Source organism: Cydia splendana, chromosome 8, assembly GCF_910591565.1.
Source record: "Cydia splendana chromosome 8, ilCydSple1.2, whole genome shotgun sequence".
Classification (NCBI taxonomy): domain Eukaryota; kingdom Metazoa; phylum Arthropoda; class Insecta; order Lepidoptera; family Tortricidae; genus Cydia; species Cydia splendana.
The window spans coordinates 1,996,815-2,010,782 of NC_085967.1; the positions used below are offsets into that span (position 1 = coordinate 1,996,815).

Genomic DNA, 13,968 nt, shown 5'->3' on the forward strand with positions numbered 1-13,968 from the left:
ATTTCGGTTCTGTGAGGATCGCAGTTCTAACCTAACCTAACCCACTTTTATAATAGCATTTCGTTTCTGTAAAGGTCGCAGTTCAAACCTAACCTAACCTACTTTTCTAGTACCATTTCGTTTCTGTAAGTGTCGCAGTGCTAACCTAACCCACTTAACTGATAGCAGTTTGACTTACTTTTCTAGTAGCATAACGAAATGCTACTAGAAAAGTAGATTAGGTAAGGTAGGTATGCGGTGCGGGGTACGGGGGGTTAAGCGGGAGGGGCTAGTAATTTTGGCATCAGTTTACTTTATTTGGTAATATGTATACATTTTTTGGTAATCATAGTGGTTTATTTAGGTGAAAATATCGCATTAATTTGGTCTTCAAGATTTGGTGATCATTAATGATTTTTGGTGATCATTCAATATATTTGGTATTTGAATACAATTTGAAGTGCAGTCGTAATTAAAATGGTGGTACTTTTGTATTTTTAGGCCTTATTTTTTTGGTGTTCAGTAATTTTTTTTGGTAAGCATGATTTTTTTATTTAGGGTACCAAAGTATTTTTTGGTGGTCATTATATTTGTAGCCTTTTAAAATCATAGACTATTGTTAGAGTAATTGTTTTACACTAGGTACCTACCTACGTACTGTTTTGGTTGATGGTTATAATTAGTTTTCCGCTATTTAATGGTTCATGGAAAATATTTTTTATGGTGATTTTTTATTCTAAACGCGATCATAATAGCAGTGTGCCAATGCCAATCCTAAAAGTTCAGAACCTAACTGGTCAGGTGGTGCATGTACAGACAGTCGTAAAAGTGCATAGGTACCCGCTTTATGAATAAAGTCCATTCATGAAGTGGGTTATTATGCATTTTTTCAACTGTGTGTATTATTTACTTCTAGCCGTTACAACATACAATGCGGAGTGTGTCTCGTTTTTTTTTTAATACTAAAAATAATTTGATTTAAATACATTTTCATAAAGACCTGGGTGCTACCTTAACAATTTTACCTATTAGGTAATTTAATTATTTTACCTTAACCAATGACTAAGAATACTTTAGGTCAGATGTTGACAGCACTTTCTCAACACCGTTGCCAAATAATGGACTCAATAATTATGCACACCCTCGGGCTATTACCATTCTGATGAAGCCGCATTATGCGTGCCGAACAGCCGATGTAAATAACTAACGACGGATAGCCCAAGCCGCTGATGTTACTTGCCTTTCATGAAGATGGATGCGACAGCTACTCGTATGGTACGTTTATGTTTACGAACCCTGGCTATTGTAGCGCCATAATCAATGTGCAGGTAAGCTATACAAACAATGTGAAAATGCTGTGAGTTGCGTCTTTAGAGACTAAGAGTGTGAACGAGACGTCCTGAATTAGTTTTCTTTTTATTAATTTTGCCACTTTATTAGGATGCAGGGATAACATTTTCTTATAAGAATATTTTATATAAAAACTATCACGAAAATGAAGCGAAAATTTCACCCTTAGGTTACGAGATTTTAAATGATAGCAAATAACAGCTTTCCGGTAATAAAGGTCATCTTTGAGGTAAGTTCCAGACGACATACAAACAGTCATTGAGAAATTAAGTTCCAGTTGACCACGGAAACCTAAAAGGTGAACCTTGATTAGTAACCTTATGTAAAGTATGTACATCTGCTTATTGGTAACATTTTATAAATAACGTATATATTTCTCCTCATAGTCCTCATATTAAATAGTTATTGTTTTCAAAGTAAGTAATACACATTTTATTGTAAAAAAAATTGGTTACAGCAGACATATTTGTACATTGTATATATTTTGTGCAATAAAGTTTAACTAAATAAATAAATATATAATTGAAAGTACCTACCTACGAAGTTTATATTCCAATTGATATATTCATACATCCTTAAAAGCACAAGGCAATTTATTTACACCGACGTGTACCGTCGCTCCCGGGGACTATGAATTGCCCATTAGCCCAACGTATCGAAGCCCTATCCCTCCCATCTGCATATCGGGCCACTAAAAATATACACAATTAATTTATATGCCCCGAAAACCCTGAATAAATCCGGCATCTAGTTTTACTAAGCGAGGGCTGGAGCTCATTATTTTAATTAGGTTTAGCATCTAGGCTCCGTATTAAAGTGAATTATGTGGCTTTTTGGTTATTAATCTAGATTTATGTAATAATTAATGTACGAAAGCAATTCACTAGTACTACAATACAATGAATTCATATATTATATTACTGAAACATTTGGTTTTAATAGATTAAATGTTGATTTATAATAGGGTATTATACTGTATTTAAAATAAATTATTTTACACCGTGCATGAAATAAAGCACCAGTTAATTATTAGACAAACACAGATAGGAGTTGTTTTTAAACACAAGTTCTATTTAATAAATCGGATAGAAATATAAAAAGTAGGTGAGTTGACCGTGACGTCACGATGTAATGTTTCATATAAATTCCATGTTAGCAAATCGTTTTGACAGTTCTAAAAAAGTAGCTGATTTGACTAGTAGGAAAATACCCTATTGCACAAAGGAAAAACTTAAACAAAAGGCAAATTTAATACCATGACACCATGCGGCATTCTCCAGCCAACCTTAGGGCAAAGCAAACAAGATTGTAGGCGGTGCATTTAAAACCAAAAAATATTAAAATCAGATTAAACTTTAGTTATTGCCTAATAAATTTTAGTTTTTAATCTTTTTATGTTACTCATTATACTGTATTATTTTTATCGAACCTTATAAATTAAATACTTGTAAAGAACAGTTTTGGAGATTAAATTTAAAAAATAAAAAGTAAGAGTAGAATGTCCGCTGTGGCACTTATTTATTTAATTTTGATTCAGGCAAAAAGACCTATTACAAATACCTTATAGTTAAAAAAATTAATTAAAACAATTCACCATTTAATAAACGATGTAATGGCGTGGTTACGTTTAATTGTCTGCACTTGCGTGTTATAATTCAAATAATTGATTATTTAACGACCTAGAAAATAAATAGACATGCTTCATAAGTCAACAGGTACTCCAAACATTAAACAGTAAACCCATAATTCCGTACAAAAGCTCAGAATTTCAGAGTCGAAAGCGTGTTCCCAGAAACGAACTCGCTCAAGGCATTACTCGTAAGGCTACTTGTTTATATTAAGTGCCTTCCAACAAATAGGTCGTAAAGTCGTCGCTAAAGTTATTAAAACATTTTAACGTTTTCACTTACATTGCAAATTTTGTTGTGTTCCATTTTGGCACGCCCCCACTCTCGCCTGGCGGACGTCCAAACACGTCTTGGATTGAAATTTTGGGAAAAGGAATGGCTACTGTGTTAGATAGATACACAGTGGATTTTATTCACATAATTTCACTTAAAAAACCGACTGTAAGTGTTGGCTGGCTTAAACTACACAAATAGAGATACAGTACAATATTTCGTTAATAAAAGCAAAGAGAATAGATAGTATAGAGGGGTCCTGTCATAGTAAATTTTGTAGTCACAGTAAATTTACTGCCATCTAGTTATGGACACACGACTAAAACTCAAAATGAAAACGTATAAAATTATCAAAAAAATGTATATATATGGACAAATGATTTTATTATTTTTATATCATTTTGACCCATGTTCATTCACTGATATCTATGTGTTAAAATTGTTAAATATGAAACGGTGTCGTCAAGCCATCTAGCCGACCATAGGCCAAAGGTGTGTGCGCCATCTATCCGAGAATGACTTTTTCTTGATTTCCGAGGCACGTTTTTTCCTTAGACTTTATTCATCTTATATGAAGTTACATATGTCTTTGATAAAAGTATTGGGATGAACCTCCATTTTGTGTGACATAAATCTATAAAATTTGTTTATAAAATAAAGCCAAAGATTTCAAAACTTTCTGTCTACATAATTCTTAAATTTTCGTATATAAATTACTTTTACTGGCCAATATTTTCATTCAAACGGCTCCCGCGTAAAAAGCGTTATTTGGACTTTTCTAAAATAAATCCGAGGGTATAATTTCCTGAGCTAATTTGCATACTTTTCCTCATAATTTTTTCATTTTCTTTTAATTAACTGCCTTGAATTTTAGAAGGTGCCTGGACGATCGGTTTGAATACAAAAGTTCGTTAGGAGAGTAATTTGGTGTTATTTGTTTTCTACAATGGTATTAAATTATGTCACACACTTTGAGAAGCAAAAGACGTATCTCTTTCAACTTTTTTACGAAAGGGTGTCCATTGATTTGTTATACGTTATAAAACTGCAGATTACAATAAAACTGCCTGCTGGTTTCAGAAATTCGAACACGGCGGAGTGGAAAATATTTATTGAAATAATCGAATACCTCTACTTTTTAAGTAAAACCAAGAATTTCTTCACGATAAGATACATTGTAAGTGTGAATATATATGATAATACATACAAATTGATAGCTATTGGTTTAATCAACGTTCAAGACAACAAGACATTATTTTTAGTTAGAATCGTAATGAAAGCATTTTTCTAACTGATACAGTTAGAAAAATGCCTTAACAAACCGTGTTGGGCATTTCACGGCCTAATTATGTTTTATACTCCAGCAGTCGTTTTTTATGATCTAGACAGACTCCAGTACAAACTGAACGCGCTGACGTCATCCAAATCCATCAGCTCACCTAAGCCCAAACCGCTGACATGGTACGGCGCGGACGTCGGCCCCATTTGTCGTCGTCCGCAACGCATTTACTACACCGCGATAACGCCGGCTGATGTATCAGTGCTTGTTAAGCGTCAGTAAGGATCAACCTGTATAAGTTCTATTTGACTATGCATAATAAATAAATATTCTTCTTCTTCTATTTAAGAGTTATCCTCTTGTCGGTGGAGTACTTTCCATTTCTCCCTCTCGTATGCCAGATCCTTGACCTCTTGATGATACGGCAGGACGCCAGCTTCTTCTTTTATTTGGTCTACGTAGCTACGTCTTGGTCTGCCCCTGCCTCTCTTTCCTTTTATCTCGCCTTCAATGATGGATTTATAGAAGTTGTCGTGCCGTATCAAATGTCCAACCATTTTTCCCCGACTATAAGTCTAAATATTATAGGACATTATTACACAAATTGACTAAGTGCCACATCAAGCTCAAATAAGGCTTGTGTTGTGGATACTTAGACAACGATGTTATGTAAAATATACAGAATACATCCATGACTCAAGAACAAAAATATTCGTGCTCATCACACAAATAAATGCCCTTACCAGGATTTGAACCCGGGACTCTCGGCTTCATAGGCAGGGTCACAACCCACTAGACCAGACAACGTATAGCTATGCATATTCTAATAAAGTTCATATTAAGGTGGCTCGCCCAAGAACTTGATTCGCTGAACAGAAATAACGAATAGCAATACACAGTGTAATCTACGAAAAGCCTTATCTACACTCGAGCATCGATCTCGCATACTACCTTCTGATACTAACTTAGTTTCTTTCAAAATCAATAGGTCGCATTTTCGCTCCTGAATCAAGTAAATATGTCCCTTCGTACATTCTATCAGAATGTTTTATGTGCATTTGAGAATAAATTGTATTTACTCCCATTTGGTTTGAGAAAACTGAGAGTGGAACCATCATTAACTACCCAAAGAAGCATTTATCACATTCGGTTAAGAATAATCGATTCTATTCGATAGCGGTTTAAGTTATTCAAAGATTCTTTTTACTTATATGTCATGGAGAATGGAAGTGGAATTTTGTTAAAAGCATGTAGAGTCTGTGCGGAAAGAGAAGAGTCGGTCGTACGACTCGTGTAGAATGTATTGGATTCTATACATTTCACGACTCTTCTCTTTCCGCACAGTCTCTAAGTACCTATACCTTATACCTCCTTGTATAGCGTATACATAGACACAGCACAGCACTTGCAGCATATTATTTCGAAGTCAATTTTGAATAGGTAAACTAATTGAATCAGACTGACCGTGCGATTAAAAATATAACTGTTATTATTATTATTTGACGGCCTCTTAGCCGAAGCAGGAGAGGTCCTGGCTTCGAAGCCTGGTAAGGGCATTTATTTGTGTGGTATAACAAATATTTGTTCCTGAGTATGGATGTTTTCTATGTATATAAGTATTTTTTTATTAGACTAGTTTTGTGTCCCACTGCTGGGCAAAGGCCTCCCCTCGCTTCCTCCACTCAACCCTGTCTAGCCTTGTTGAGCCTACGGTTTGACTAGGTCGATCTGTGTAAAATTGTCGCACTGTCATGTCGATTAGCCCGACCATCCTATACTGCTGCAAAAATATGTTACTCTTCGAAGGCCGCATAAATATGTGTCGCGCTCTTATGGCTCTACAAATAAGATCGTGTCAGATATTTTTCAGATATTTATGCAACATATTATTGCAGGTGACAAGGAAATGTCGCATCGATCTAGTCGCCTATCGTGTCCTGTCAGGCGACCGTTGAACCGTTTGCGACACGTCAGTCGCCCGAGTGATGTATCTCAACTAAACCTCTTTGTCAATATTGGAATCATTTCGAAACTATAACCCTAACTTCACCGTTGATGCTCAATTTTGTTAATATTTTACTTGGACGTAGTAAAGTATAAACAAAATGGAAGCTGCGTTTGTAAAACTTAGTGATTATGCAAATCAAATAAATAGGCTATTATCACTCTGTGGTTTGGCAGAAGAATATAATTATGTAATTAGTTGTAGAGTGTCATTTTATGGAACTTTCTAACTATGTAAACAAATGGCCATATTAAAATTGTCTGTGAATGATGAATTTACTAGTGACCTTTGTTTACATAGTTAGCAAGTTCCATAGAATGACACTTTAAGCAAGATTTGTGAATAAACGCTTTATTTTTATTTTTTTATAAGTCTCTCGAGCCAAGTGATAGCGTAGATATCACCTAGTAGATACTCAAAGATGCAATGCAACCTCCTACGAAACCTCCGTAGGCCTGACGGAGATAATCCCTATCAGTTCACAAGGCATTATATTAATTGAAGGCGACTTGCCCGGATTACGTTGAGGCATACATCACTGAGGCTCCGAGACGTTCGAAGCCAGCTAAAGGGCTAGTTAACAAGTTGAATGCACTATGGGATAGTCTCTTAGACATCCATGCAATTAGAATCTGATCCGCAGAGATTTGAGGTTAGAAATTATACGATGGTGTTGCCGATGCAAAGCGCAAGGCACGTCAATTTGACCTAGTTACAAGTGTTTGATCAAAATAATCGTGTACTATATTTAACAACCACAGATTTGAAATAAGAATAACGTGCACACAGCAGGTATTAAAAAGCATTAATTTAGATCGATCTATTTATTCATCATCTTTAAATGTTTAGTGCTTTAGTTTTGAGGAGTGGACTAGTAACCGTAAAATCAGTAAAGCTCGAGTTTTGTTGCATGCTAGTAAACCTAGTCTCAAGGGTTGATCTGCTAATCCATTCATATATAAAAACGTCGAGTTAACAACCCATTGCAGTATGGATGGGCAAGTCAAAATAACTAGACTTAGGGCGAGTCGTATGATGCAATCGGCCATTAAACGATTTTCTTTGGTGTGCTTGATTGGTAATCTCTTTTATTTTAAACACATTATCTATACTCTGTATCTTTAGGTATTTAAATAAAAGTAAACAAAATCTACCCTCAAATGGCTCCTTAAACCAGTTGAAGGTAGATGAAAACATTACATGATCAAATAATGTAGGTTAAAGTCAGGTCCTTCAGTGACTAATCCAGGCGAATATGTAATTGATCGGTTAACCAATAAATGTTATAACTGCCGAAAATGTACAAATTGTTTGTTTACTTTTATTTCAATACCTAAAGATACAGACTATATAGTCTGCGTGAATAGTTGCAGTTAATATCCACTGACCTCCGGAGGCGGCGAGCAGGCCGTGCGCGCGCAGCAGCGCCAGCAGCAGCAGCGGCAGCAGCGGGCGCCGCCGCATGCCGCGCGACCCCGCCCCGCCCGCGCCGCGCCGCCGCCCACACCCGCCGTACCCCTCACCTGGTGGACAAACATTTCTTATTACTTTTTCATTTCTCATGCTCTGAAGGTAGGTCTATGAAGAATGCAGTAAGTGATACGTTTCTGCTCTAGGGCTTTTTGCTTTAAAAGTTCGTATTATTTATTTTTTACGATATCGATAAGCAATTAAAATTTGGTTTTAAATGAATTTGTTGTACAATTCCCATTCTGGTATTTAACTCTACATTCCATAAATAACGATAATTTTCCCTTAATTGTTAATTTAAAGTAGGCTCAAGAAATACTATAAAAGTCTAAATACTTGGTCATGTTTTTTTTAATAATATACACATGTAAGTAATTTACTTTCCTCCTTTCTTTTACACATGTGAGTTTAACTCGGGTGAAAGGCACCATTTGATCCCTTGGTTAAGTATCAACATTTTTTGCGCGGCAGACCATGCCGTAGCTGGACTTAGTTGGATATCGCGCCTTACAGACAGACATAAATAAAAACTAACTAATGCAAGAGGACGTCCAGGATAACATGGATTTCAAATTTACTTATATTTGGAAGTGATTCAGAATCACCCGAATGAGGTATTTAAATTTTTATTAGGTATCAATTACGGCGCAGGATCGGTAAAAGTGGCGTGTTCTCGTTTCGGAGGGCAAGACCGTCTTTTTTGGGTCGCTGAGCAATATTCGTTAGTTAGTTAGTAAGTAAAAAACATTCTTAAAACATTAATTAATTATAGAATTCTCATAATAAATATTTAAGTAGGTACCCTCCTTATTTCGCTCCTAATGTATTTTGTACCTATTAACAAGATATAACACAAAAATTTTCAAGAGGAAAAATTTTAAAATTGCGAAATACCTACTAAGAATCATTTAAAAGATCCTAATCAAGTAATCAGTGGTTGCGATTGTTCGGTGTCGTTGAAGCGGCAGGCGCCATTATTGTACCACTGAGTATTTTTCGAGATAAATCTACGCCGTATTCTTTACAAAATAAGAAAAAACTGATAATGAAGGTTTGGTAAATAACACGATATATTTACGAAAGCTAGAAGCTTGTTGTTTTCTCACGTCACACTAAAATAGATTAATGTATTTTATTTTACTAAGATTTTTAAGAATTGTAATTACCTCTTTTTTTTTAAAGAAAGATAGAATGAAAAGTATTTTATTTGCGAACGCACATAAAAAAATAAGTACAAACAAATAATTAATTGCAGCAAAAAGGCCCAAGCTCAGCATTGTGCTTCAATTCTGAGGCACTTATTTCATTTATAATCGACATAAAAAGGTAGAAAGATCCCCATTCGTCAGAATCTTAGATTTTTTGTTTGTTACCCGATATTTATTGACAGGGCAAAGTTGGACCCATTATCGCCTGATAATGGGATCCTGGAGAAACCGAGACACTTCAAATATGACTCAAGGTAACATTTGGTTTTGCTCGCTACGAGGGTATCGTATGTGGAAGGCGACGTCATCATGGAATCATATTCCTGTTTTATATACGTATACAAATACACACCGAGGACGTTGCGACCATTTGCAGATTAAACTTTCGAACTGTGTTTACATTTCAAAACATAAAGCTGACAAACAAGAACAGCGCACAATATTCCACAACGGATACGAATATTTGTCTTTTTCCCGCAAAAAACTCCTAGGTATTTAATAAAATCTAATTCGTTGGAGACATTTCATTTTGAATTTTAATATCGTACCTCGATTTATTACGACGGATGAACAATTTTTTTGACGATTATGAATTTTTATGGTACTTGTATTTCAATTCTGTGTCAGGATATTGGCTTTGTGAAGCCTAAACTTTTAAAAGTATGTTGGTAAAGGTGGAAACTCAATTATAAACCACGGCAACAAATAGCCTGAGTTATCACATTTTCAGTGTAAAAATGTTACCGTGAAAACCCGTTTTTAGTGAAAACGCTTTTGCCCTAGTTAAAACTAGTTTTCCGTATGGCCTCGGTGAAAATGCGTTTACCCTATTTAAAACTAATTTTCAGTAAGGCTTTGGTGAAAACTAGTTTTAACTGGAATTTTCCAATCAAAACTAGGTTTCGCAATAAATCAGATGACAATCATAATACGCCTCCAAAAATACTACAATAACACAAACAACTACACTTTTGTAATCATACAACGCCATTTCTACTGTGGTGACGAATATATTTTCAGAACCTCATATTATTGTCATCCACAAACTTCCTCTATTACTTTCAATCATAATACTCTCAACGTATTTTTTTCTAAACATGTTATTAAAAGGAAAATCCGAAAATACCACAGTATAAGAATAACAGCAGTAAATCAATTGTAATGTCGAAACTTGGGGTGGGTCCCTCCACGTCCCGTACCTTACGTTATTTGTAATTGAATTGTCAGTTTATAGGACCCGCGTGGACAGTACCCGGTCCCTGGCGGTGCCTTAAAGAACAGATTGAAGCGGGTTTTCACAACCAGACGCGCCACAGCTACAGTGATAATAGGATTTACTTACAAAAGGGCATTTTACGTTTGTCAACCAAATGAGCACAATATACGTGCCATTATTCAAGCAAAAAAAGGTACTAATTTGTTAATAACAAGTTGCTGATACAAAGATATAATCAATTTCAGAAAATGTGGTACATTTAGCCTGAGAACATGACACGAGTGCGAATTGACATACAGGCCAATTCGAGTTTCAGTTATTTGATCTATTTCCGATATAATACTGATCTGTCAGTGTCAAAAGTGTTTTTGGTTGAAGAAATGTCACTTTTGACGATGACAGATCAGTATCATATCGGAAACAGATATAATGGGAAATAGATGAGAAATATGTTACTTTAAAATTTTCTTTGTTTTAGTAAATAAGAACCAAACCTCTGAAACCTTTTATCACTTGCGCCACATTCAACAATGACCCCAACGAAAATCACCTCCACGTAAAAAAGAAAAGATTCTCAAACTGCCCCGACTTAATTCCGTAAGATTTGCGCGAGATATTTTATAGAAAAAGTTCCACCCTTATCTGCGTCTGAGTGTACCCCAAAATGTACTCAGATTAAGCCGACATTTTATACGAATGTACTTCAAAACGTTTTGAAGGTATTTTAACAGGACTGTTTCTGAATACAATAACGTAGGTACCTACTGCAAAAAGTTTATTGTATTTGGAAATAAGTGAGATCAGTATCACTGATATATTGTATATACCTACTCTACTGTTAGATGTTTTGAATGAATGAATGACACAATGATATAATTATGTATATGTTTGATTTTGTATTGCGAAAATAATCTGCTGTTTCATAGAAAACATTGACATAAATTATGATTCGCCGAATTGTATGAGACAGCAGAGAATGGAGTGCATTAGAAGAGGGCTACACTCAGAATTTGGTAGCAAATGGGCTGCAAATTAAGAAGAGAAGATTTTTGTATCTTTTCCCAGAGATACAGTATATTATGTTATGTAACACGCGTTACTACTACTACATTCTTGGCTGGCGCGATGACCCAAAATTAGTCTTGGCCTCCACACAAGAGCACGCCACTTTACTCAGTCCAGAGCGGTATCACGCCAGCTTTCGCCGACGCTGAGCTCACTACTACACCTATGTATTTATACGTTAAATGTTTCAATTAATTAAATGCCCTTTTATGCCAGGCAGGTAATTTTACTGTTTCAACCGATTTCCAACAATCACATGGCGACCCTGCCCGAGGCCTTGTCTTCCGTCAATGGTTATCCGTGAGATTATTGTTAGTGTACCGCACAAAACTTTATTATTTCTAACAGAAGAACATGGTTTGAAATGGGCTTAGAGCGCATTGGCAAGTGTGTGAAAATATTTAATAATAAATATATAATATAAATAGCAGAAGTTTCTGCTGTACATTAACTGTGAACTAAGCTTCTCTTAACTTCAGTTTAGAACGTTCCTCTTCAAGCTCCAATTCGAAGTACAGTAAGTATATCTCAACGTCCTTAAATCACGGTTTACTCCGCATAAGTTTGATTGAAGTGTTCAGTTGCAATTACATTAGCGAGCAAGACTAACGGGGCGACTGTTTGCTTGGGGACAAGTTACTGAATCGGTTCCGAGCGTTTGATAACTTGGAGTTGATAGTGAACTTTGAAAGATGTATTTGTTTAGACTGTTTTGGGTTAATTCATTTTAAATCTTATTACCAAATTTACGAAGTATATGCGTATGTGTAGTGTTATCACTTAGATCCAGAAGCTTAAAGACATGTTGAAAACTGCACATAAGAAAAAAAGTAAGGGGAAACATGCTTAATGCTTCACACTATATCTTGCTCCTGCAGTGTTTCTCTTGAAATTAAGCATTAAGGTATATTGTCTTGAAAGTATCTATTACCTAAGAAACTTCCAAGAAACGCAAGAAATAAACGGTATTAGCATCATCGCAGCATTACCGTGACATCATTCGAGGTTAAGCCACTAGCATTAATATTAAGATGCTGATATACTTGAGCATTCACTTGTAATGAGCATGTTTGCGAACAAAAGAATTTACTAGCGATGTCGAACAATTCCCCGAATCTGCTTAAAAACACTGAATGCTCAAACCTATCGGCACCTTTATACGCAACCTCCTCTTTGGTTTAAGCTTAAGTCAATTTAACAATGGACATTTTACTTGAATTGTGAATTAATAAGCCACGTGCCGTACCCTCATAGTACCTCCGGCATTATTAATTCACAATTTAACTAAAATGACAACTTAAAATTGTGTTTCAGACACAATTGTTAAACTGATTTAAGTCATCTTAGTCATCAGTCATATTAAGATACAGTTTATCGACAATACATCATAAACCGCTACACCATTGTCACCCGATGTCACCATTGGCCCCAATTGTAAGCCAACCCTTCCTAACTTACTACTAAGCATTATCACTAACAATATTCGAGCACAATTCGGCAGCCATTTAAATATCGTCCCCATTTCCATACAAAGCACAATTGCGGCTCGAACCATCAATTATGCCCCCCGTCTCAATATCGCAGGTTCGTTTTATCAAAATAAACTGTCTTTGCAAAGAGACCCGCGGAGACTAGCCACAGGACACTGGATGACAGTATAATAAAGAACCGACATGTCGACATGATCGCGAGTACTTAAATAGGTACAATCGGGGGCATGTCCGGTGAACCACTTCAGAAAAATTTTACCTCGATCCTACGAGCGAGCTAAACTCCGCCTCCCATAGAGATAACCAATTACGATGCATTTAGGATTCTTTGTATTAATAATAAAAAAACTTTTACAAAAAAAAAAGAAAACCGACTTCAAAAAGGATGAAATAAAATATTATCCGTTTTTAAGTATATGCGTTACCAACTGATATGTTTGAAGTCGGTGCCAAGCCAAATTTGAAGCATACCATGATTTTAGGGTGACTCGATAAGAATGTACGTGTAAGAATGTATGTGTGTATGTACGTTGGATTACCTACCTTACACCACACGACAGCAATTATCATACTTTCTGTAGATACCTAAGAACACACCGTCAAGCCACCTTGGCGCAGTCCGTACCATGTTTGTCGGTACTAGTATAAAACCAATGCGATTGCCGATATGTTTTTTAAAGAGCAATTTTTACAAATTTTCGAACTGTCCATAGTACTCTGGTGTGGGATTGGGACTGAGTTATTTCCCGCCTCTTATCCAGAAAACTTGATTCCAAAATATAAAACAATCCAAGGACCATCTACAGGGCTTTAACTTTTTACGTGCATGGCAAATTTCACCAGTTTACATGGCAGTTGTTTAGCCGAAAAGGTGACAAAGAGACAGACAGAATTACTTTCACCATTATAATATTAGTAAAGTTGTAATGTGAATTATAGACATAAACCTGATTATTTTTGACCGGTATTGTTACTATTTGTCGTGGCACCGACTTCAAACATATC

At 35.7% G+C, this 13,968-nt stretch overlaps 1 protein-coding gene across 11 annotated transcripts in view; it reads right to left on the reverse strand.

The window, feature by feature from the left end:
* LOC134792614 (disintegrin and metalloproteinase domain-containing protein 11) overlaps window positions 1-13,968 on the reverse strand; it is a 721,926-nt gene that overhangs the window by 476,977 nt on the left and 230,981 nt on the right. For all 11 annotated transcript variants that reach the window (XM_063763848.1, XM_063763854.1, XM_063763849.1 and 8 more), the window contains one exon: window positions 7,903-8,037. In XM_063763848.1, the coding sequence (XP_063619918.1) occupies window positions 7,903-8,037 (135 nt within the window). The remainder of the gene's footprint in view (window positions 1-7,902; window positions 8,038-13,968) is intronic.